General features: G+C 45.8%; 1 protein-coding gene across 1 annotated transcript in view; it reads left to right on the forward strand.

The window, feature by feature from the left end:
• LOC147122184 (peroxiredoxin-1-like) overlaps window positions 1-25,118 on the forward strand; it is a 57,250-nt gene that overhangs the window by 5,607 nt on the left and 26,525 nt on the right. Inside the window, exon 2 of the mRNA XM_085983044.1 lies at window positions 23,344-23,460. Coding sequence (XP_085839170.1) covers window positions 23,355-23,460 — 106 coding nt within the window. The 5' untranslated portion in view covers window positions 23,344-23,354. The remainder of the gene's footprint in view (window positions 1-23,343; window positions 23,461-25,118) is intronic.

Below are 25,118 nucleotides of genomic sequence, written 5' to 3' on the forward strand. Positions count from 1 at the left end.
CATTCACTCGGCAAATATGCAGCAAGCTTTACAGCTTTAAGCTGCATTCTCAAGACCGTCACCTGCAAATGTCCAGTTTCTATCTGCTATTCTAACTCTTTTCTCTTTCATTTAGGTCTTAGACAGCAAAAGGTTACTGCAGAAGATGCCTCGGAGGAGGACACTCTCCTGAGGATGCACCGTCAGCCATTCCATTACTCCCAGGCACCAGCTCAGACATTGGTGATGCGCCTCAATGACTTCAAGACTCAAAGTTAACTGAATAAAACAAGGCTTTTATTAGCAAAGAAAAGATGCCTGTGGCTTCACCTAGCATGCTGCTGTTCTGCTGCAAGACAAGCCTGGGCTTGTCTTAAGTAGGGTCAGGTATGGGCGGAGCCGACACACAAGGGGCGGTCCACTATACACAATACAAGGTAAAGCACCGGAGCAGGCAATACAATATGTGTAGTTAACTACAGAGTCTGATGAATGACATATTTCATCACATTCACCCCTTCTACAGATTTAGTCTATCCGGGGGTGTGATAGTCCTCTGTGACCGACGTAACGGTTGCGGTGCCGCGGGTGCCGGCTGGGTGTCCCGGGTGGTCTCCTGGGTCTCTGCCGGGGGCGCCACCGGGGTTGTTGAAGGAGTAGGTGGTGGGGGTACCGTTGGCTGGTGTTCTTCTGGGGGTGATGAAAGAATAGTGGGTGGAGTGGGTGGGTAATAGTTGTTGTGGTGTTGTGGTTGTTGTTGTTGTAGTTGTTGTCGTCGTTGCTGTTGTTACCGGCTGGGGCGAGGTCTTTTATGGACACAGTGTCCTCCCGTCCGTCGGCGTGCCGGACATACGCATATTGTGGGTTGGCGTGGAGCAGGTGCACTGGCTCCACGAGAGGGTCCGTCTTGTGGCCCCTCACATGCTTCCGCAAAAGTACCAGACCTCGGGTGGAGAGCCATGACGGTATGGATACGCCTGAGGTGGATTTCCGGGGAAACACAAACATTAGCTCATGAGGCGTGGCATTAGTGGCGGTACACAATAGTGACCGTATTGAGTGGAGCACATCTGGGAGGACTTCCTGCCAGCAGGAGATAGGGAGGCCCTTGGTCCTTAGAGTTAGGGTGACTGCCCTCCATACTGTCCTGTTCTCTCGCTCCACCTGACCGTTACCCCGGGGGTTGTAGCTGGTGGTACGGCTCGTGGCAATCCCCTTGGACAGCATGTACTGGCGTAGCTCTTCACTCATGAAGGACGCCCCCCTATCCGTGTGGATATAGCTTGGCATACCGAACAGGCAGAACAGGCTGTTGAGGCACTTAATGACCGTGGCGCTGGTCATGTCTGGGCAGGGGAAGGCGAATGGGAAACGGGAGTATTCGTCCACAATGTTCAGGAAGTAGACATTGCGGTCGACGGATGGGAGGGGGCCCTTGAAATCTAAGCTAAGCCACTCAAAGGGCCGTGTAGCTTTGATTAGGTGGGCTCTATCAGGGCGGTAGAACCGAGGCTTGCACTCAGCGCAAGTGCGGCAGTTCCTGGTCAGAGACCGAACTTCCTCAATCGAGTAGGGTAAGTTGCGGGACTTTATGAAGTGGAACAGCCGTGTGACCCCTGGGTGGCAGAGGTCGTTGTGGAGGGTCTGTAGCCGATCCCCGGTGGCGTTGGCACACATCCCTCGTGAGAGGGCGTCGGGGGATTCGTTAAGGGCCCCCGGCCGGTATATGATGTCGTACTCGAAGGTGGCGAGCTCGATCCGCCACTTAAGAATCTTATCATTTTTAATCTTCCCCCTCTGTTTATTATTGAACATAAACGCTACCGACCGCTGGTCGGTAAGTAAGGTGAAGCGTTTGCCGGCTAGGTAGTGCCGCCAGTGGCGCACTGCCTCCACGATGGCTTGGGCCTCCTTTTCCACGGAGGAGTGTCTGATCTCGGGCCCCTGGAGGTCCTCGAGAAGAAGGCTACGGGCCGCCCCGCCTAGTTGAGGGTGGCCGCCAAGGCAAAGTCAGATGCATCACTTTCCACTTGAAAGGGAGTGTTCTCGTCCACTGCCTGTAGCATGGCCCGCTCAATATCCTGCTTAATGCTTTTGAAGGCAGCATGGGCCTCAGCAGAGAGCGGGAAAGAGGGTGCTTTCAAGAGGGGGCGGGCTTTATCGGAGTAGTTGGGGACCCATTGGGCATAATACGAGAATAACCCCAGGCACCTTTTCAGGGCTTTGGGAGTGTTAGGCAGGGGCAGCTCCCGTAGGGGGCGCAATCGGTCGGGGTCTGGTCCGATTTCCCCATTCTCCACCACGCTGCCTAGTATGCAGAGGCGCGTGGTGTTGAAAACGCACTTGTCCTCGTTGTAGGTGAGGTTGAGTTTTTGTGCGGTTTTCAGAAACCTCGCGAGGTTTGAGTCGTGGTCCTGTTGGTTGTGGCCGCAGATGGTGACGTTGTCGAGATAGGGGAAGGTTGCCTGCAAGTGGTGGTCATCGACCATGCGGTCCATCTCCCTCTGAAAGACCGAGACCCCATTTGTCACCCCAAAGGGGACTCTGAGGAACTGGTAGAGGCGTCCGTTTGCCTCGAAGGCAGTGTACGAACGGTCCTCTGGTCTGATAGGGAGCTGGTGGTACGCTGACTTGAGGTCGATGGTGGAGAACACCCGGTATTGGGCGATTTGGTTCACCATCTCGGATATGCGGGGTAGCGGGTAGGCATCTAGTTGGGTATAGATGTTGACTGTTTGACTATAGTCAATCACCATCCGCTTCTTCTCGCTACCCCTCACCACCACCACTTGGGCGCGCCACGGGCTGTTGCTGCGTTCAATAATGCGCTCCTTCAGGAGCCTGTCTACCTCGGTCGCGATAAACCGCCTGTCCTCCCAGCTGTACCTCCTGCTTTTGGTCGCTATTGGCCGGCAGTTAGGGGTAAGGTTCGCGAATAGCGAAGGCGGCTTTACCTTCAGGGTAGCCAGACCGCACACTGTGAGGGGCGGCTGGGTCCCACCGAAATTGAGCGTGATGCTTTGGTGGTGGCACTGAAAATCCAGGCCCAAGATCACGCTCACACATAAATCCTTCATAATTAACAGTTTAAAATTATTATATACAGTGCCTTTAACGGACAATCGTACCGCGCAGTAACCCGCAATAGTCGATATCTGGGTTTTGTCGGCCATAGAGATCCTGCCCTGAGTAGGGACTATAGTTAGAGAGAGTCGTTGTACCAGATCAGGGTGAATGAAGCTCTCCGTGCTCCCGCTGTCAATTAAACATTTAACCTTGCACCCGTTTACCTCGATGTCCACCATCGATTTGGATAGTGGGTGCAGTCTGGACTGGTCCACTGTGATCGACGCCACTGTAGGGCCCTGATCGGGACAAGATGGTGGGCCACACGAGGCCGGGTAAGATGGCGTCCACGATGTCTGCTCGCGAGATGGCGGACCCCACGAGGTCGGACAAGATGGCGTCCAAGATGGCCGCTCCCACGGCGCGCACACGGCGGTGGCGGTTTTGCCTGCGGGGTTCCCTCTGCACACCTTCCCAAAGTGCCCCTTCTTACCGCACTTACAGCAGGTGGTGCCTTTCGCCGGGCACAGGTTCCTGGTGTGCTTCGGCTGCCCGCAGAAGTAGCATTTGGGGCCCCGATGCGTCGCGGCGGTCGTAGGGCTTCTGGGGGGAGAGCAGGGCCCTGACGGTGTTGGGCTACCGGGCGGGGAAGCAGAGGCGGCGTGGGCTGCGCGGCCTGACGAGTAGGAGTCAGAGTTCTTCTGAGCCACATCCAGCGATCGCGCTGTGTCCACAGCCTGTGTCAGATCTAGGCCCGTTTTCTCTAGCAGTCTCTGCCGGATGTAATTAGAGCTAAGGCCTGTGATAAAGGCATCCCGAATAAGCTCGTCTGTGTATACCGTGGCTTTCACGTCTTTGCATTTGCAGTCTTTGCCAAGCACTTTTAGGATGACTAGAAAGTCCTCTAGCGACTCTCCGGGTCGCTGTGTGCAGGTAGCAAGCAGGTGCCTGGCGTATACCTCGTTGGTAGGCCGCTGATAGTGGGCCTTTAGAATGTTGCAGGCATCCAGGTAGGTGGCGGCGTCTTGGATGAGTGGAAAAACCCGGTGGCTTACCCGATTCTGCAGGATCCCGAGTTTCACATCTCCGGTGGCTTTAGAGGCTGTGACGGCTTCGGAGTTGGCCATAAAGAATTCCAAGCACTGGAACCAGTGTCCGAAGCATGCGGGTCCAAATCCAAGCGTTCCGGTTTCAAAAGTTGATCCATCGTTAAAGTTTCAATGTGATGAAATATGTCATTCATCAGACTCTGTAGTTAACTACACATATTGTATTGCCTGCTCCAGTGCTTTACCTTGTATTGTGTATAGTGGACCGCCCCCTTGTGTGTCGGCTCCGCCCATACCTGACCCTATTTAAGACAAGCCCAGGCTTGTCTTGCAGCAGAACAGCAGCATGCTAGGTGAAGCCACAGGCATCTTTTCTTTGCTAATAAAAGCCTTGTTTTATTCAGTTAACTTTGAGTCTTGAAGTCATTGAGGCGCATCAATTTTATTAGCAAAGAAAAGATGCCTGTGGCTTCACTTAGCATGCTGCTGTTCTGCTGCAAGACAAGCCTGGGCTTGTCTTAAGTAGGGCCAGGTATGGGCGGAGCCGACACACAAGGGGGCGGTCCACTATACACAATACAAGGTAAAGCACTGGAGCAGGCAATACAATATGTGTAGTTAACTACAGAGTCTGACGAATGACATATTTCATCACAATTGGCATGCTACATGGGTTAGATTGTGAGGCAGAGGGGTCAGCACATGGTGAAACATGAAGCACCAGTGAGCAGCAGCAGCAGCTGCTGGTGGCAGGGACAGCTCAGGAGAGCGAGGTCCTCCCAGCTCTGCTGAGGAGGACAGAGATATGAACTTTGTGGGCATAGCCATGAAATGAAAACTGCTGGCCTCACATTAGCAGTTATACAAGGTATTGGAAGGCCTGCCAAGGAATTTCACCACTATAGAATCATAGAATGGTTATAGCACGGAAGAAGGCCATTCGGCCCGTCGAGCCCGTGCCGGCTTTCTGCAAGAGCTAGTCTCACTCACCCGCCCTTTCCCCGCAGCCCTGCAAATTTTTTTCCTTCAGGTACTTATCCAACTCCCTTTTGAAAGCCATGATTGAGTCTGCCTCCACCACCTTTTCAGGCAGTGCATTCCAGATCCTAACCACTCGCTGAGTAAAAATGTTTTTCCTCATGTCGCCTTTGGTTCTTCTGCCAATCACCTTAAATCTGTGTCCTCTGGTTATTGGCCCTTCTGCCAATGGGAACAGTTTCTCTCTATCTACTCTGTCCAGACCCCTCATGATTTTGAACACCTCTGTCAAATCTCCTCTCAATCTTCTCTGCTCTAAGGAGAAGAACTCCAGCTTCTCCAGTCTATCCACATAACTGAAGTCCCTCATCCCTGGAATCATTCTCGTAAATCTTTTCTGCACCCTCTAAGGCCTTCACATCCTTGCTAAAGTGCAGTACCCAGAATTGGACACAATACCCCAGTTGAGACTGAACCAGTGTTTTATACAGGTTCATCATAATTTCCATGCTTTTGTACTCTATACCTCTATTCATGAAGCCCATGATCGTGTAAACTTTTTAACTGCTTTCTCTTTAGTTTATATTGCCTCTCTTCATTCTTCCTACCAAAACATATCACTTTGCACTTTTCTGCCACGTGTCCGCCCATTTCACCAGCCTGTCTGTCTTCTTGAAGTCTATTACTATCCTCCTCACTGTTCACTAGGTAGACTATCCTTTATCCGAAAACCTCGGGACCAGCCGTGTTTCGGTTTTCGGAAAATTTCGGATTTCGGAAGGTATTTTATAAGACTGGGAAATTTGTCGGGGGTGGGTCGGCGGGGGTCAGGGTCCGCGGGGGGGGTCGTCGGTGTCGGCGGGGGGGTCCGCGGGGGCGTCGGCGGGAGTCGGGGTCGGCGGTGGGGGTCGGCGGGAGTCGGGGTCCGCGGGGGTCGGGGTCCGCGGGGGGGTCGGCGGGAGTCGGGGTCGGCGCGGGGGGTCGTCGGCGGGGGTCGGGGTTGTGCGCACGACTTACGCTGACCCTCTGCTCAGCGTAAGTCGTGTGCCACTCTGGTCATGTCGTGCGCACGACTTACGCTGAACGAAAAAACCTTCGGTTTTTAGAGGGTTTCGGTTTTCGGAAGTTCGGATAAAAGGTAGTCTACCTGTACTTCCAAGTTTTGTGTCATCTGCAAATTTTGAAATTGTGCCCTGTACACCCACATCCAAGTCATTAATATATATCAAGAAAAGCAGTGGTCCTAGAACCGACCCCTTGGGAACACCACTGTGTACCTTCCTCCAGTCTGAAAAGCAACCGTTCACTACTCTCTGTTTCCTGTCACTTAGCCAATTTCGTATCCATGCTGCCACTGTCCCTTTTATTCCATGGGCGTCAACTTTGCTGGCAAGCCTATTATGTAGCATTTTGTCGAACGCCTTTTGGAAATCCATGTACACCACGTCAACCGTATTGCCCTCATCAGCCCTCTCTGTTGCCTCATCAAAAAACTCGATGAAATTGGTTAAACACAATTTGCCTTTAACAAATCCGTGCTGGCTTTCCATAATTAATCCACACTTGTCCAAGTGACTGTTAATTTTGTCCCTGATTATTGTTTCTAAAAGCTTCCCCACTACCGAGGTTAAACTGACTGGCCTGTAGTTGCTGGGTTTATCTTTATACCCTTTTTTGAACAAGGGTGTAACATTTGCAATTCTCCAGTCCTCTGGCACCACCCCTGTTTCTAAGGAGGATTGGAAGATTATGGCCAGTACCTCTGCGATTTCTTCCTTCACTTCCCTCAGCGTCCTAGGATGCATCCCATCTGGTCCCGGTGACTTATCTACTTTAAGTACAGCCAGCCTTTCTAGTACCTCCTCTTTATCAATTTTTATCCCATCCAGTATCTTCTCTACCATCTCCTTCACAATGTCTATGGCAGCATCTTCTTCCTTGGTGAAGACAGATGCAAAGTATTCATTTAGCACCTCAGCCATACCTTCTGCCTCCATGCGTAGGTCTCCATTTTGGTCCCAAATCGGCCCCACCCCTCCTCTTACTACCCATTTACTATTTATATGCCTATAGAAGACTTTTGGATTACCTTTTATGTTAGCTGCCATTCTATTCTCATATCTTCTCTTTGCCCCTCTTCTTTTTCACTTCTCTGAACTTTCTATATTTAGCCTGATTCTCAGATGTATTCTTGACCTGACATCTGTCATACGCGCTCTTTTTCTGCTTCATCTTACTCTCTATCTCTTTCATCATCCAGGGAGCTCTGACTTCAGTTGCCCTACCTTTCCCCCTAGTGGGAATGTACCTTGACTACCTGAACTATTTCCTTTTTAAAGGCAGCCAATTGTTCCATTACAGTTTTGCCTGCCAATCTTTGATTCCAATTTACCTGGGCCAGATCCGTTCTCATCACACCGAAATTGGCCTTCCTCCAACTAAGTATTTTTACTCTAGATTGCTCCCTGTCCTTTTCCATAGCTAATCTAAACCTTATGATACTATGATCACTGTTCCCTAAATGTTCACCGACTGACACTTGCTCCACTTGACCTACCTCATTCCTCAGAACCAGATCCAGCAATGCCACCTTCTTCGTTGGGCCAGAAACATACTGATCAAGAAAGTTCTCCTGAACACACTTCAGAAATTCTTTCGATAGCAAAATACTGCAGATGTTGGAAATCCGAAATAACAACAGAAAATGCTGGAAAAACTCAGCAAGTCAGGCAACATCCGTGGAGAGAAATTTGAGTTGACGTTTCGGGTTTGACCCTTCTTCAAAACTGGAGAGAAAAGGAACTAGATCGAAGGCAGGGCTGCGATCGGACAAAAGAATCCGATCGCAGCCCTGCCTTCGATCTAGTTCCTTTTCTCTCCAGTTTTGAAGAAGGGTCAAACCCGAAACGTCAACTCAAATTTCTCTCCACGGATGTTGCCTGACTTGCTGAGTTTTTCCAGCATTTTCTGTTGTTATTTCAGAAATTCTTTCCCCTTGTTGCTCTTTACATTATTACTATCCCAGTCTATATTAGGATAGTTGAAGTCCCCCATTATCACTACTCTATAGGTCTTGCATCTCTCTCTAATTTCTCTGCAAATTTGCTCCTCCATATTTTTCCCACTAGTTGGTGGCCTATAAAATACATCTAGTAGTGTAATGGCACCTCTCTTATTTCTTAACTCTAGCCATATCGATTCTGTCCTTGACCCCTCCAGGACATCCTCTCTCTCCAGCACTGTAACATTTTCCTTAACCAATACTGCCACACCACCTCCTATCTTTCCTTCCCACCTTATATCCAGGAATATTTAATACCCAATCCTGCCCTTTTTTGAGCCAGGTCTCCATTATTGCCACGACATCACATTCCCATGTGGCTATTTGCGCCTGCAGCTCACCAACCTTGTTTACTATGCTTCGTGCGTTCACATACATACACACTGTAAACATACAAATACTGTAAACCTATCTTAGACCATCCTGTGTTCTCTCCTAGTCTGGCCCAACCTAATACCTTACTATTTATTACTTTAGTGCTATCTGTCTTTCTCAGTCCTTTGTGCCCTTTGTTTCTCCTTTCTAATGCTACACCCTGGTGCCCATTCCCCTGCCAACTTAGTTTAAACCCTCCCCAACAGCACTAGCAAACCTCCCTGCGAGGATATTGGTACCGGCTCTGTTGACCTGTACAGGTCCCAGGAATCTGAAGCCCTCCCTCCTGCACCATCTCTCCAGCCACGCATTCATCTGCTCCATCCTCCTATTTTTATACTCGCGCCACATGGCACCGGGAGTAATCCAGAGATTACTACCTTTGATTTCTTTCCTAGCTTCCTAAAATCTGCTTGTAGGACCTCACCCCTCTTTGTACCTATGTTGTTGGTACTGATATGGACCACAACCTCTGGCTGTTCACCCTTCCCCCTCAATGTTCTGCAGCCGCTCGGTGACATCCTTAACCCTGGCATCAGGGAGGCAACATACCATCCTGGAGTTACACCTGCGGCCGCAAAAATGCCTGTCTGCTCCCCTAACTATCGAATCTCCTATCATAGAATGGTTACAGCACGGTAGAAGGCCATTCGGCCCGTTGAGCCCGTGCCAGCTCCTTGCAAGAGCACCTCAGCTAGTCCCACACCCACGTCCATTCCCTGTAGCCCTGCAAGTATTTTACTTTCAAAAGTGAGTTGGATAAGTACCTGAAAGTCTGCCTTCACCACCCTTTCAGGCAGTGCATTCCAGACCCTAACCACTCGCTGCGTAAAAAAGTTTTTTCTTATGTCGCCTTTGGTTCTTTTTGCCAATCATCTTAAATCTGTGTCCTCTGGTTCTCGACCCTTCTGCCAATGGAAACAGTTTCTCTCTATCTACTCTGTCCAGACCCCTCATGATATTGGACACCTCTATCAAATCTCCTCTTAATCTTCTCTGCTCTAAGGAGAACAACCCCAGCTTCTCCAGTCTATCCACGTAATTGAAGTCCCTCATCCTTGGAATCATTCTCGTAAATCTTTTCTGCACCCTCTCTAAGGCTTTCACATCCTTCCTAAAGTGTGGTACCCAGGATTGGACACAATACTCCAGTTGAGGCCGAACCAGTGTTTTATACAGGTTCATCATAATTTCCACGCTTTTGTACTCTATACCTCTGTTCATGAAGCCCAGGATCCCATAAGCTTTTTTAACTGCTTTCGCAACCTGCCCTGCCACCTTCAACGATTTGTGCACACATACCCCTAGGTGTCTCTGTTCAAGCACCGCCTTTAGGATTGTACCCTTTAGTTTATATTTCCTCTCCTCATTCTTTCTACCAAAATGTATCACTTTGCTCTTTTCCGTGTTAAATTTCATCTGCCACGTGTTAAATTTCATCCTACCACTGTTGCTTTCCCTATCTTCCTCCTTCGCCCCCCTCTCCCGCCGTACAGCTGAGCCATCCGTGGACTTGGCTCTGGCTGTACTCCCCTGAGGAACCATCGCCCTCACTGGTACTCAGAACAGGATACTGGTTGGAGAACGAGATGCACTCTGGGGACTTCTGCACTACCTGCCTGGTCCTTCTCTTCTGTCTGGCAGTCACCTATTTCCTCTCCTGCCTGCGCACTCCTTAGCTGTGGGGTGATCACCTCCTGAAACGTGCTATCCACGTAGCTCTCAGCCTCGCGGATGCACCACATCAACGCCAGCTGCTGCTCAAGCTCCGAAACCCAGAGCTCGAGTTCCTCCAGCTGATGACACTTCCTGCACGGGAAGCGTCCTGGATTTCCCACATGGCACAGGATGTGCATTCCGCTGGACTGAGCTGCCCTGCCATGCCTTTATTTATTCGACTATTAACTAACTTTACAGAAACTTAAGACTAAGATGTACCTAATTCAAGTTATTATATAATATAACAGTTACTAATTTAATATATTAAGTTACAAATTTAATGTAGTATTAACAGTTACTAATCTCCAAGCTCCTGCTTTATCCCATACCAGCTACTTAACCCCAGCCTCTAACTTGAAGAGCAAAAAAACCTGATGTGACCTTTACCAACCAATCAGTTGCCAGCTGTCCTGTGATGTCACTCCTGTATTTTTTTTTCCCCTATCTGCTCTGGTCCCCGGTTAGGACCGCTTTCCTCCTTGGCTGCTCGCAGTGAGTTCAGGCCCCTCTCCGACCGCGCTCTATATTTACCTGCCTCTAACACGGTCCCCGGTTAGGTCCGCTTTCCTCCTTGGCTGCTCGCAGTGAGTTCAGGCCCCTCTCCGACCGCGCTCTATATTTACCTGCCTCTAACACGGTCCCCGGTTAGGACCGCTTTCCTCCTTGGCTGCTCGCAGTGAGTTCAGGCCCCTCTCCGACCGCGCTCTATATTTACCTGCCTCTAACACGGTCCCCGGTTAGGTCCGCTTTCCTCCTTGGCTGCTCGCAGTGAGTTCAGGCCCCTCTCCGACCGCGCTCTATATTTACCTGCCTCTAACACGGTCCCCGGTTAGGTCCGATTTCCTCCTTGGCTGCTCGCAGTGAGTTCAGGCCCCTCTCCGACCGCGCTCTATATTTACCTGCCTCTAACACGGTCCCCGGTTAGGTCCGCTTTTCTCCTTGGCTGCTCGCAGTGAGTTGAGAGTGTGGAGGAGTCTGTTTCCGTGGGGTACGGTAGTGTAGTGATTATGTTATTAGTCGAAAGGCCTGGACTAATAATCCAGAGAATGTAAATTCAAATCCCATCATGGCAGTTTGAGAATTTGAATTAAGTTTTAAAACCATTTTGAATTAAAAAGCTGATATCAGAAAAAGTGACCATGAAGCTGTTGGATTGTCGTAGAAATCCAATTGGTTCACTAAGGTCCTTTAGGGAAAGAAACCTGCCATCCTCACCCAGTCTGGTCTATATGTGACTCCAGCCCCACACCGTGGTTGACTCTTAATTGCCCTCTGAAGTGGCCTAGCAAGCCGCTCAGCTGTATCAAACCACTACAAAGAGGAACGCCCACCACCACCTTCTCAGGGCAACTAGAGATGGGCAATAAATGCCAGCCTTGCCAGTGACACCCACATCCTGAGAATTTTTTTAAATAAAGCCAATTAATGCATTCACACCAAGCTTGAATTGCACTGATTCTTCTACCAGAGGCAATGGCCACATAGAACGTGATCTGAGCAAAGAACTTTCGTTTACGGGAATCAACAGGTATGTTAAGCAGGAAATGACTATGTTGCTGTCCAGCTTGACAGCATGTTTTTAGTGCCATGAGGACTCTTGGGACACATTCAGACTTGTGGAAAACAGATCTAATTGACAAATGAACTATTAGAGAACTGCTTTTTAAACTGGAATCGTGAAGGTATTTGAATTGAAGAAAAGAGGGCATGATTGTGATTCACTTCTTTATTTATACACCAAAGAATAAAATCCCAACTAATTGGAATTATAAGCCAATTTTGTTGAAATAAATGTACAGTACAGCACAGAAGGAGGCCATTCATCCCATCGCGTCTGCGCCAGATTAATTTTAAGGTGTAGTTATTGTAATGTAGAGAAATGGGACAGCCAATTTGGACAAACAAGGAGCCATAAACAGCAATGAGATAAATGACAATAATCTGTTTGTGGTGGTGTTGGTTGTGGGATAAATGTTGGTTAGCACACTGGAAAATTGCCCCATCTTTTCTTTGAATAGTGCCTGTTATGTTCATTAATAACTAGACATTCTTATTATGAACAACTAGCTTCTAGCTAGTCATTTATTCAGTACACGTTCTCTAGGTACAGCATCTGTAGAGATTCAGCATGTGTACTTTCTGTGTGCAGGCAGCCATTTTGACTACTGCCTTGTGGGTAGCCTAGTGCATCGTGGGTAGTGTCTTAAACACATACAACTATATACACAGCAATACAGCTCTACGGCTCCATCTAGTGTACCACTCTAGAATGACATGTTATTGATCATTACATCCCCCTTTGAGGTTAAACAAAATCAATATCAATCAACTTACAAGAAACACGATAAAGAAGATATCAGTAACACTTTTGTTAGTGCTCTATGAACATAAACATTTTCACAACAGTCGATACATTTTCAATATAGTTTTTCTTTGTACTCAAAGATTAAGTCTATCAGGCTTTTTTACTACACGTGTGGATCTTCTCAGCACGGGTAAGTCTGATGTGTTTTCATGAGATTGTTCTGGTGGTGAATGACAAGATTCAGTTGCGGCATTGTCATCAATCTGCTCTTGGATAGTTTCTTGTGTTTTCAGGAGGGAACGGCGGTTCCTCCTGAGAATCTGTCCTTCCTCAGTTCTAACAGTGTATGACCTTGGTCGTACTTCCTCAAGAACTGTAGCTTTCCTGTTCCATGCATCTGGATCCTCAATCCTGACAACATCATCCCTTGTCAATGGTTTTAGAGTTTTGGATGACTTGTCATAGTATGATTTCTGTTTCAGCTTTAACAGTTGAAGTCTCTGTCTCAGTTCCTTACTTTGCTTTTCATTTGCACAGCAGGGCAGCGTGGTGCGCAACTTGCGACCCATTAGTAGTTCAGCAGGTGAAGAACCACAGTCTAAAGGTGAGGCTCGGTAGCTCAGCAGGGCGAGATAAGGATCAGACTTGCTTTCTGTCGCTTTCTTCAGTAGCTGCTTGAGAACTTGAACACCTTCTCTGCCTTACCATTTGACTGAGCATACAAAGGACTGGATGTGATGTGCTGAAAGTCATAATGTGCTGCAAACTGTTGCCACTCCTTACAGTTGAAGCATGGACCATTGTCACTAACGGCAATCCTGGGAATTCCATGTCTGGCGAAGATGGATTTAACATGCATTATGACACTGCTTGCTGTGGTGCTTGAGAGCAGCGCCATCTCAGGATAGTTAGAATAGTAGTCAATCACTATTAGATATTCTTTACCATTCAAATGAAAGAGGTCCATACCAACCTTTTGTCATGGTGCTGTTGGTAAGTCAGCTACTATCATTGGTTCCTTTGTTTTGGTGTTTCTGACATGTCTCACATTTGCCTATCATGTTCTCAATGTCCTTATTTATGCCAGGCCAATAAACAGTGTCTCTTGCTCTCCTTTTGCATTTTTCAATTCCGAGGTGTCCCTCATGAATCTTTTTGAGCATGTCTTGACGTAGAGCCTGTGGAATGACTATTCTGTTCTGTTTTAGTAATAGTCCACTTGCGACACTCAATTCTGACCTTATGTGAAAGTATTTTGGACAGGAACCTTTTGGCCAACCATGATGAATGTTCTCTATTACTGTTTGTAACACTGTATCTTTTACTGTTCTGCTATTTGCTTTGATTTTGTGTCTGACACGGGCAGCGCAGCAGTGACCATACTCACATGAACATCCACGTCTTCTTCAGTAGAGCTCACATGACTCATTGTGGGTGCTCGGGATAGTGCATCTGCTAACACTGTAGCTCGCTGTGTTGCCTATTTCTTTACGCGGGAGGCCGTAGTCCCCCACATTGGTGACCCCGAATGTCGGCGGCCGACATTTCACTGGTGATTTCTTCTCGCTTGGGAATCTGGTAGTGTTCACGTTTTATGTTTACATTTAAGTCCTTTGGATCCATGCATATTCTTGGATCCATGCATATTCTTAGATCATTGTTCTTTTTCTTTACACATACCATGGAGTTAACCCAGTCTGTTGGCTCATCGACTCTCCTGATGACTCCTAGTGTGGTCATTCTGTCCAGTTCTTTCTTGAGCCGGTCACGCAGGGGTGCTGGAACTCTTCGTGGAACATGTACCACTGGCTGAGCATCCTCCTTTAGCTGGATCTTGTAAGTGAATGGTAGAACTCCAAATCCTTTGAACACATCCTGGAAATTACTCATTACAGAATCCACCGAGTCATCTGGTCTGCTTATGGCACAGTTTATACGGTAGACTCTCTTGACCAGTTCTAAGTCCTCACAAGCTTTGTCACCCAGTAGTGAATCAAGTCCTTCAGCCACAACAGAAAACATGAGATGATGCACTTTGTCTTTGACTGTCACTTTAAGTCTGCATACACCTAAGCTATCTATTTTCTGTTCATTATAGTCCTTCAGTAGTACTGACTTTTTCTGTATTGTGGGCTTTTCTTTCATGTTTTTAATGTCACTCATACTGATTAAGTTTGCTTTTGCCCCAGTGTCTAGTTTCAATGTAACTAATGCTCCATTTACCTGCAGTGGGATCATCCATTTGGCCTCTTTTACTGCATTGACATTATGTTCAGCATTGTCCATATCTGAGGGCTGCACATTTTCTGTATCCTTTTTGATATTGTCACATGACACCATTCCTACAAAAAATGTCTCACTTAAATCAGTGTCCTCAATCATATTGACTTGTTGCCCTTTCTTTGTTTTTACTTTTGAAAAGCATTGTTTGGCAAAGTGATTCTTTCCATGACATTTTGTGCATATTTTTCCAAACGCTGGGCATTGTTTTAACTGGTGTTTGTAACCACAGCGTTTACAATTAAAAATTCCTTCCTCCGATTGCTTTGCATTTCTGTTCTGCCCATGTTTCTTTCCTTTGTAGGACACAGCACCGACAGCAGCACTTACTACAATCGCATCATTATTGATTTCACTGAAAGTCTTCGCATGTTTTTGAGCTAGCTCGCTGGCTTGGCATATTGTCACAGCATTTTCCAATGTTAGTTCGGTTTCTCTCAACAGACGTTCCCTGACCTTTTTATCATGAATACCAAACACAATTTGGCCACGAATCATGGATGCTTTCAGCTCAGAGAAATTACATGTCTGTGCTTTCAGTTTCAGATCGGTCACAAAGCTATCAAAAGTCTCATTTTGCCGCTGTGTCCTTGAACGGAACACGTATCTTTCATAAGTCTCATTCTTTTTGGGAGAACAATGTGTATCAAATTTCTTTAGCACATCGTCTAAATTTTCTCTGTTCTCCTCTGGATTAAATACAAATGTATTAAATACCTCTATCGCCTGTGGGCCTGCAACCGTAAGCAGCAGTGCTACTTTCTTTGCATCTGGCTTCGTACCGAACCCGATGGCAGCAATGTAGAGTTTGAATTGTTGTTTGAAAGCCCGCCAATTGCAGTCGACATTTCCTGTGAGGTTCAAACCTCCTGGTGGCTTCAAAGACTCCATGTCGTGTTTCACAATGTTTAGCAGATTTTCACAACTCCTGGTACCATGTTATGTTCATTAATAACTGGACATTCTTATTATGAACAGCTAGCTTCTAGCTAGTCATTTATTCAGTACACGTTCTCTAGGTACAGCATCTGTAGAGATTCAGCATGTGTACTTTCTGTGTGCAGGCAGCCATTTTGACTACTGCCTTGTGGGTAGCCTAGTGCATCGTGGGTAGTGTAGTCTTAAACACATACAACTATATACACAGCAATACAGCTCTACGGCTCCACCTAGTGTACCACTCTAGAATGACATGTCATTGATCATTACAGTGCCATGAGATCTTTTACATCTTCCTGAGGGGTAGACAGGGCCTCGATTTAATGTCACGTCTGGAAGATGGCACCTCCAACAGTGCAACACTCCCATAGTACTGGAGTAAGATATTAGCCTAGATTATGTGCTTAAGAAAGGCAAAAAAGACTTCCTTTACCAAGCTGAGCTGGTACTGTTCTTTTCAGGGGAAAAAAATCACAAGGTGAACTTTTAAGCATGATATCAGTACTATCATATCAAAGGTGTTTGACCTCTTTTTGCTCTCGCACTCTGGCAAGCCTTATCACCTGAGGCTTCAGTTTGGATTTTTTCAGTCTCAGCGCAACACTCCCTTAACTTGCACTTCTCAGATTTGTAAAAAAAAAATTGACGTCTCACTTTAATTGTTAACTATCCTCAGATAGATATCATTTTTTTAAAAATTTGTGATCTCTTTGTATTTGTACTTCGTTGGTTCTTCCTTTTTCAGTAGTAGTTCGAATTAAGTCTTTTTAGGAATTCAAGTCTTATTTAGATCAGATAAAATATTCTTGAATGGCTTCAAACACTGCAGTAAATACTCACCTACCCTTTCCTTTGCAGATGGTCACAATAATTGTTTCAATGCTTTAATGCCAAGCATATATGGCAGTGTGAGATTTGTCTTTTGTTTCTGTCCACAGGGACTATCTTTGTCAATGATGTGGCAGCAGTTTGTTGAGATTGTTAGTGCCCCTAGTTCCTACCAGCTCCACTCTATTTGCTGAATATACAGGAAACTCTCGATTTACCGGCACCCAAACAACCGGAAATCTCGGTTAACCGGCAAAATTCAGGAGTAGGTTCAGTTAAGTTTTCCTTCATATTAGTGGCCGTTTCTTGATTCTTGGCTGTGTAATCGGAGGTTCCTGCACTTGTTGCTAAGCAACAGGGACGCTTGGTCTGTGGTCGGGCTTCTTGCAGCTGTTGCTAGGCAACAGGGAAGCTTGGATTTGTTGCTGTGTACGAGCTCTCGTACCTTTTAACTATAACTCTCTGTAATCCGGACTTTTTGATAAACCGGCACCGCGCCGGTCCCGTCTGTGCCGGTTAAAAAAGAGTTTCCTGTAACATGGTACTGAAAGGCTTTGATTCTGTTAAAGCACCTTTAACTGAAATTCATAGAATCATAGAAAGTTATGGCACAGAAGGAGGCCATTCGGCCCATCATGTCTGTGCCAGCCAAGAGCTATCCAGCCTAATCCCACTTTCCAGCTCTTTGTCCATAGCCTTGTAGGTTACAGCACTTCAAGTGCATAATCAAGTACTTTTTAAATGTGATTAGGGTTTCTTTCAGGCAGTGAGTTCCAGACCCCCACCACCCTCTGGGTAAAAAAAGTTCTCCTCAACTCCCCTCTAATCCTTCTACCAGTTACCTTAAATCTATACCCCCTGGTTATTGACCTCTCTGCTAGGGGAAATAGGTCATAGAGTCATAGAGTTTTACAGCACAGAAAGAGGCCCTTCGGCCCATCGTGTCTGCGCCGCCCATCCATCCCTGTCCAGTCTAATCCCATTTTCCAGCATTTGGTCCATAGCCTTGTATGCAATGGCATTTCAAGTGCTCATCCAAATGCTTCTTGAATGTTGTGAGGGTTCCTGCCTCTACCACCCTTTTAGGCATTGAGTTCCACATTCCAACCACCCTCTGGGTGAAAAAGTTCCTCCTCAAATCCCCTCTAAATCTCCTGCCCCTTACCCTGAATCTATGCCCCCTTGTTATTGACCCCCCTACTAAGGGGAAAAGTTCCTCTTTGTCTACCCTATCTATGCCCCTCATCATTTTGTACACCTCAATCAGGTCCCCCCTCAGCCTTCTTTGCTCCAAGGAAAACAACCCCAGCCTGTTTAGTCTTTCTTCATAGCTGAGGCGCTCCATCCCAGGTAACATCCTGGTGAATCTTCTCTGCACCCTCTCCAAAGCAATCACATCCTTCCTATAGTGAGGCGACCAGAACTGCACACAGTACTCCAGCTGTGGCCTCACCAGCATTTTGTACAGCTCCATCATAACCTCCCTGCTCTTATATTCTATGCCTCGGCTAATGAAGGCAAGTATCCCATATGCCTTTTTAACCACCTTATCTACTTGTTCCGCTGCCTTCAGAGATCTATGTACATGTACACCGAGGTCCCTCTGACCCTCTGTACTTCCTAGGGTCCTACCACTCATTGTGTATTCCCTTGCCTTATTTGTCCGTCCAAAATGCATCACCTCGCACTTTTCAGGGTTAAATTCCATTTGCCACTTTTCCGCCCATCTGACCAACCCGTCTATATCGTCCTGTAGCCTGAGGCTTTCCTCCTTGCAATTTACCACCCCACCAATTTTCGTGTCATCTGCAAACTTACTGATCATCCCTTTTACATTCTCATCCAAATCATTTATGTAGATCACAAACAACAAGGGACCCAGCACCGATCCCTGAGGTACCCCACTGGACACAGGCTTCCAAAAGCAACCTTCGACCATCACCCTCTGCCTCCTGCCACTCAGCCAGTTTAGGATCCAACGCGCCAAGGCACCCTGGATCCCATGGGCTCTTACCTTCTTGACCAGTCTCCTATGCGGGACTTTGTCAAAAGCTTTACTGAAGTCCATGTAAACCACATCCACAGCATTTCCCTCATCCACCTCCCTAGTCACCCCCTCGAAAAATTCAATCAGATTTGTCAGACATGATTTACCCTTGACAAAGCCATGCTGACTATCCCCGATTAATCCTTGCCTCTCCAAGTGGAGACTAATTTTGTCCCTCAGAATTTTTTCCAATAATTTCCCTACCACAGATGTTAGGCTCACTGGCCTGTAATTCCCTGGTTTATCCCTGCTACCCTTCTTGTATAATGGTACTACATTAGCTGTTCTCCAGTCCTCTGGTACATCCCCTGTGGCCAGAGAGGTTCTGAAAATTTGTGTCAGAGCCCCTGCAATCTCCTCCTTTGCCTCCCACAGCAGCCTGGGATACATCTCGTCTGGGCCTGGGGATTTATCCACTTTTTGGCCTGCTAAAACCGCTAGCACCTCCTCCCTCTCGATGCTAATATGTTCAAGTATGTCACAATCCCCTTGCCCGATTTCTATGTCTGCACCGTCTTTCTCCATAGTGAACACAGATGCAAAAAATTCATTTAAAACCCCGCCTACATCATCTGGTTCTACACACAGATTGCCACTTTGGTCCCTAATGGGCCCTACCCTTTCCCTGGTTATCCTCTTGCCCTTAATATACTTATAAAACATCTTAGGATTTTCCTTTATTTTGCTCGCCAGTGTTATTTCATGGCCCCTCCTCGCCCTCCTAATTTCTTTTTTAAGTATGCCCCTGCACTTTTTATACTCCTCTAGGGCTTCTTCCGTCTTTAGTCTTTTGTAACTGCCAAAAGCCCCCCTTTTATTTCTAATGCATTTTTGTATCTCCCTTGTCATCCAAGGTTCCCTTTGCTTGTTGGTCCCACCCTTGACCTTTACAGGGTGGTCCTTCCTATCCACTCTATCTAGGCCCCTCATAATTTTAAACACCTCAATCAAGTCTCCCCTCCGCCTCCTCTGTGCCAAAGAAAACAATCCCAGCCTATCCAAGCTTTCCTCATAGCTAAAATTCTCCAGTCCTGGCAACATCCTTGTAAATCTCTTCTGTACCCTTTCTAGTGCAGTCACAACTTTCCTGTAATGTGGTGACCAGAACTGTACGCAGTACTCTAGCTGTGGTTATGTAGTTTAAGCATAACCTCCCTGCACTTATATTCTGTGCCTCGGGTAATAAAGGAAAGTATCCCATATGCCTTCTTAACAATCTTATCTACCTGTCCTGCTACCTTCAGGGATCTGTGAACATGCATTCCAAGGACCCTGTGTTCCTCAACACTTCTAAGTATCCTACCATTTATCTTCCCTTGCCTTGTTAGCCCTCCCTAAGTGCATTACCTCACACTTCTCTGGATTGAATTCCATTTGCCACTTTTCTACCCACTTCACCAGTCCATTGATATCTTCCTGCAGTCTCCATTTTCAGCTTTGCCTCTCTCCCTTCTGAATCTACGCTCAGGTTCCCAACCCCCTGCCAAGCTAGTTTAAACCCTTCCCAATAGCACTAGCAGAACTTGCTGCGAGGATATTGGTCCCGGCCCTGTTGAGGTGCAACCTGTCCGGCTTGTACAGGTCCCACCTCCCCAGAATTGGTCCCAATGCCTCAGGAATCTAAAGCCCTCCCTCCTGCACCATCTTTCCAGCCACTCATTCTTCTGCTCTATCCTCCTATTTCTGTACTCAGTATCGCATGGCACTAGGAGTAATCCAGACATTACTACCTTTGAGATCCTGCTTATTAATCTCTTTCCTAGCTCTCTAAAATCTGCCTGCAGAACCTCATCCCTCTTTCTACCTATGTCATTGGTGTAGTGTCAGCAGTCTCTACTTCATCTGTGTCCTGAAACCTCAAATTCAATTTGAAAGCATTGAGATTCATGGCCAAGACTGGACCTAGAAAATCTCTTAAAATTGAAGCTATTTAAAAAAGCAGGCATCATGTTAATGACATCTTCTCAGCTGAGATGACATTAGGAGCAGCAGTTTGCTCCTGCACCTCTTTTAAAGCAGTGCACAGAAATTTGGGTTGAAAAAGAAATTCATATTTTTTGAGATATTCACTAAAGAGGATAATTCAAACATTGTTGTTTAATTGTTGCTGTGCATCAAATATGATGGTGGCTTTTGAAGTCTATTTGCACGGGCTAAGGGGACTGAAGATAAATAAATCCTATTAGCCTGATAGCATATACCCAGATTTGTTGAGGGAGATCATGGAGGCAATTTCTGGGCATTGGCTATTGTCTTGAGAGTTGCTTAGAGCTAGTGAGATGTTACAAGACTGAAAGCATGCAGATATATACTGTATATTTAACAAGGAATGCCATTCCAGTTCTATACTGGGCAAAGTGTTGGCAAGGATAAACCCCTGCACAGAATTCATGTGCTAAAGGTTGGCAGTATTGCAGATGGCCATTATTGAATTCAACTGACATTCTGAACACGTACATTTTGAAACTACAACTACTTCAGCAGCAATGGAAAATCCCTCCGTGTTTGACATCCCAGAGATTCCTGTCATGCCATTGTTATTTTGCAAATTCTGACACTGCATTGTCTTTGCCAGCAACTGGTATAGCTCCACCAACTGGTACCAGCAAAGCTGAACCTACTATTTTAGGAGCAGGACAAATTAATTCTGCTCATTTATTATGGGATTTGCACATCAACTCACTGTCAGATATAGCATCTTAAAACATCCACAAGCCATCGCATGGATTCATTTTTGAAATGCAGTCACTTATGTAGGAAAACAGCAGCCAATTTATGTACAGAAAAGTCCAAATCACAGCAAATGAGAGGAATCACCATATAATCATTTTTTTGTTGTGTTCAAGTCACACTCCAGAGACTTGAGTACAAAGTCTAGGCTGACATTTCAGCGCAGTAATGAGGATGTGCTGCACTGTTGGAGGTGCAGTGTTCCAGATGAGACGTTAAACCGAGGCCTCATCTTCCATCTTTCATGGACGTAAAAGCTCCCCAGGCACTATTTGAAGAATAGGGGAGTGCTCCCTGTGTCCTGGCCAACATTTTTCCTCAACCAACACTTGGTTAATTCTCTGATTGCTGTTCATGGGAGCTTGCTGTGAGCAAATAGGCTGTCGGGTTTCCTATGTTACAACAGTGACTACGCTTCAAAAAGTACTTCATTGGCTGTAAAGCGCTTTGGAATGTCCGGTGGTCATGAAAGGTGCTATATAAATGCAAGTCTTTCATTGTCTGTGAAGAGCTTTGGGACTTCCTGAGGTCATGAAAAGTGCTATAATAATGCAAGTTCTGAGCTAGATGGGCCAAATTACTTCTGTTGACTACTTTAAATATATTCAAGAAGGAGTTGGATATATTTCTTAAGGCTAAAGGGATATGGGGAGAAAGCAGGGACAGGGTACTGAATTTGGATGATCAGCCATGATCGCATTGAATGGCGGAGCAGGCTCGAGGGGCCAAATGGCCTACTCCTGCTCCTATCTTCTATGTTTGTGATATCTTTGTACATTTATACTTTAATCTGGTCAGTGCACACAGGTTAAACAAAATAAAACACAATTTGAAGAGATGGAATGAAAGTGCGCATGTGTTGGGTTATATGGTAATATTTTCAAGCAAGCTGCTATATTAACCATTTTTAAAAATAATAAATTCATATTTAATAAAAATAGCAAATTTAAAACAAAGCATAGTAGATTAATAGTGGAGCAAAAGAAAATAAGGCTGTCTGAATTCACACACAAACCTTTCCTAGCATTTATAATGATAATATAGTGCAGTGAAAACTTATCCTTAGAATTGTGCTAGCGGTTGCCTTTTGATCCGTACATCTAGGTAAATAGTTGATGGTGGAAAATAATTTAACATGAATTTTTACAGTTGTCAATATTTAACTCAAAAGAATTTGCATTTATATAGTAACTTTCAGATCTTCAGAGCAATGCAAAGTGCTCACAGCAATGAATTACTTATAAAATAGTCACTTGCTATATATACGCAATTTACACTTTCTTCTTGGTTGTTCCTTTGTTTATTTCTCAATCCTTCAATCTGATTGATTAAGGAGAAACACAGTTGGTTGCCCTGTTCAGTCTGGTCCCAGATGCCCTTTTACCCTCATTGCGTCATTATCAGCTTGCACTTTCAGCAACTTTCCATGCAAAAAATTTAAAAACAACGTGCAAGGGCAAGTCTAACTAACGGCAGATACCGTTAGATGCCCTGCTACAGCAAAATCTGGGCTAATGTGTTTTTTGATAGCGCTGGTTGATGGATGAATTTTGGCTAGGACACCAGGAGAATGTGCCATAGAATCTTTTACATTAGACAGTGCCTCCGTTTAATGTATCATCGGAAACAATGCTGTACTTCCTCATTACTGCACTGAAGTGCTGGCCTAGATTATATGTTGAAATTCTGGATTGGGATTGGCCCCGTGATTTTCTAACTCAAATGCAAGAGTGAGGCCACTGAACCAAACTGACACCTCAATATTCATCTGGCCAATTAGGCCATTTTCAGCAGTTCCTCTACTACTGGGTTATCACACTCTTGCTGGTATTATCATAATCCAGAATTCCTAAATGTTGGATGTGTCTCTTAAGACTATAACTTAGATTACAAGGTCTATACACTAAACAATAAAGGTACTTCGAGGTGTCAAAGAATCTGCTAGATTAATAGGACAAGTCTATATTCTAAAAATATTTTTTCTCAGACTGATTCAGAATGACTGCCGGAAAAGCTACGATTGGGAAGCTAGCCCCTGATTTTGAAGCCACTGCTGTGATGCCCAATGGACAATTTGATCAACTCAAACTGTCTAAATACAGAGGTAAGAATAATGACAGGGTTTTAGGTAAAGTTAGAAAACAAAGTCACTGGTTTAAAATTTTCTGAAATGTTGTAATGATATGTCTGTTTTCTCAAAATCACAGTCTGAATTTTGGAAGCCTTTACTGAAGTATAGTTTAAGCTGTGTGAGCATACAGTGTGCCAGGCTTAGTGCATATCTTTTGATGTACTGCATGGAATTGTAAAGTGATCGGAAAGTCAGACTCTTGCAGTCATTATGATCAAATTGCTGTAACTATTAATGGTTGGGATAAAATTGGAACATTTTGCTGACTTCTTAACATGATGAAAGGAAGAAGAAAGACTTGCATTTATATAGTGCCTTTCATGACCGCAGGACATCCCAAAGCATTTTACAGCCACTGAAGTACTTTTGAAGTGTAGTCACTTGTAATGTGTAGGAAAAGCCAATTTGCACACAGCAAGCTCCCACAAACAGCAATGTGATAATGACCAGATAATCTGCTTTTTAGTGATGGTAATTGAGAGATAAATGTTGGCCATGACACCGGGGTAACTCCCCTGCTCTTCTTTGAAATAGTGCCATAGGATCTTTTACGTCCACCTGAGACGGCACCTCCGACAGTGAAGCATTCCCTCAGTACTGCACTGGAGTGTCAGCCTAGATTTTTCTGCTCAAGTCTCTGGAGTGGGACTTGAATCCGCAATCTTCTGACTCCGAGGCGAGGGTGCTACGAACTGGGCCACGGCTAACACATAATGATGCAGGGATATCACTTCACTGTCTTCCTGAATTTCTTAGAGACTCCTGTTTCTCATCAGCATCTGTGTTTGTAAACGGCCTACAATATAGTGGTGTATTGATACTTAGATTGTTAATATTAGAGATCAGTAGCTATTTAGGAAGTTGGAATTTTTTTTTAAAGTCCAGATTTCTCATACCCAATTTTCCAACGAGTGATTTTTGGGAATGGGAGAAGATCATCCTGGCATGCACTGACCTCATATTTTAAATGAAGAAAATGTCCTATATAGAATTTCACAAATTTGCGTGAATCTCTGCATGCAGTATCAGACTCGCCCCATTAAAAACTCAACACATGACTGCTAAGCAGGTGATGCCTGCTTTGCACCTTCTTAAATAGTTTGCGGTTTTTCAGGCTGCATTTCAATATGCATTCTTTGTGATGGGAGCATGTTTGTATTTGTTCATTGAACATCTTGCTTTTTTCATTCTCTAGTACTGCCTTTTTGCTCAAGCCTTGCTTTTGCTGTGTAAGAACATAAGAAACAGGAGCAGGAGTAGGCCATTCGGCCCTCGAGCCTGCTCCGCCATGCAGTAAGATCATGGCTGATCTGATCTTGGCCTCAACTCCACTTTCCTGCCTGTTCCCCATAACCCTCGACTCCCCTGTAGTTCAAAAATCTGTCTATCTCAGCCTTGAATATATTCAGTGACTCAGCCGCCACAGCTCTCTGGGGTAGAGAATTACAAAGATTCACAACCTTCTGAGAGAAAAAATTCCTCCTCATCTCCACCTTAAATGGGCGACCCCTTATTCTGAAACTATGCCCTCTAGTTTTAGATTCCCCCACGAGTGGAAATATCCTCTCGGCATCTACCCTGTCAAGCCCCCTCAGAATCTTATATGTTTCAATAAGATCACCTCTCATTCT

The sequence above is a fragment of the Somniosus microcephalus genome, chromosome 3 (assembly GCF_052327205.1).
Source record: "Somniosus microcephalus isolate GS21.2 chromosome 3, FLI_Smic_1.0, whole genome shotgun sequence".
NCBI classification, from domain to species: domain Eukaryota; kingdom Metazoa; phylum Chordata; class Chondrichthyes; order Squaliformes; family Somniosidae; genus Somniosus; species Somniosus microcephalus.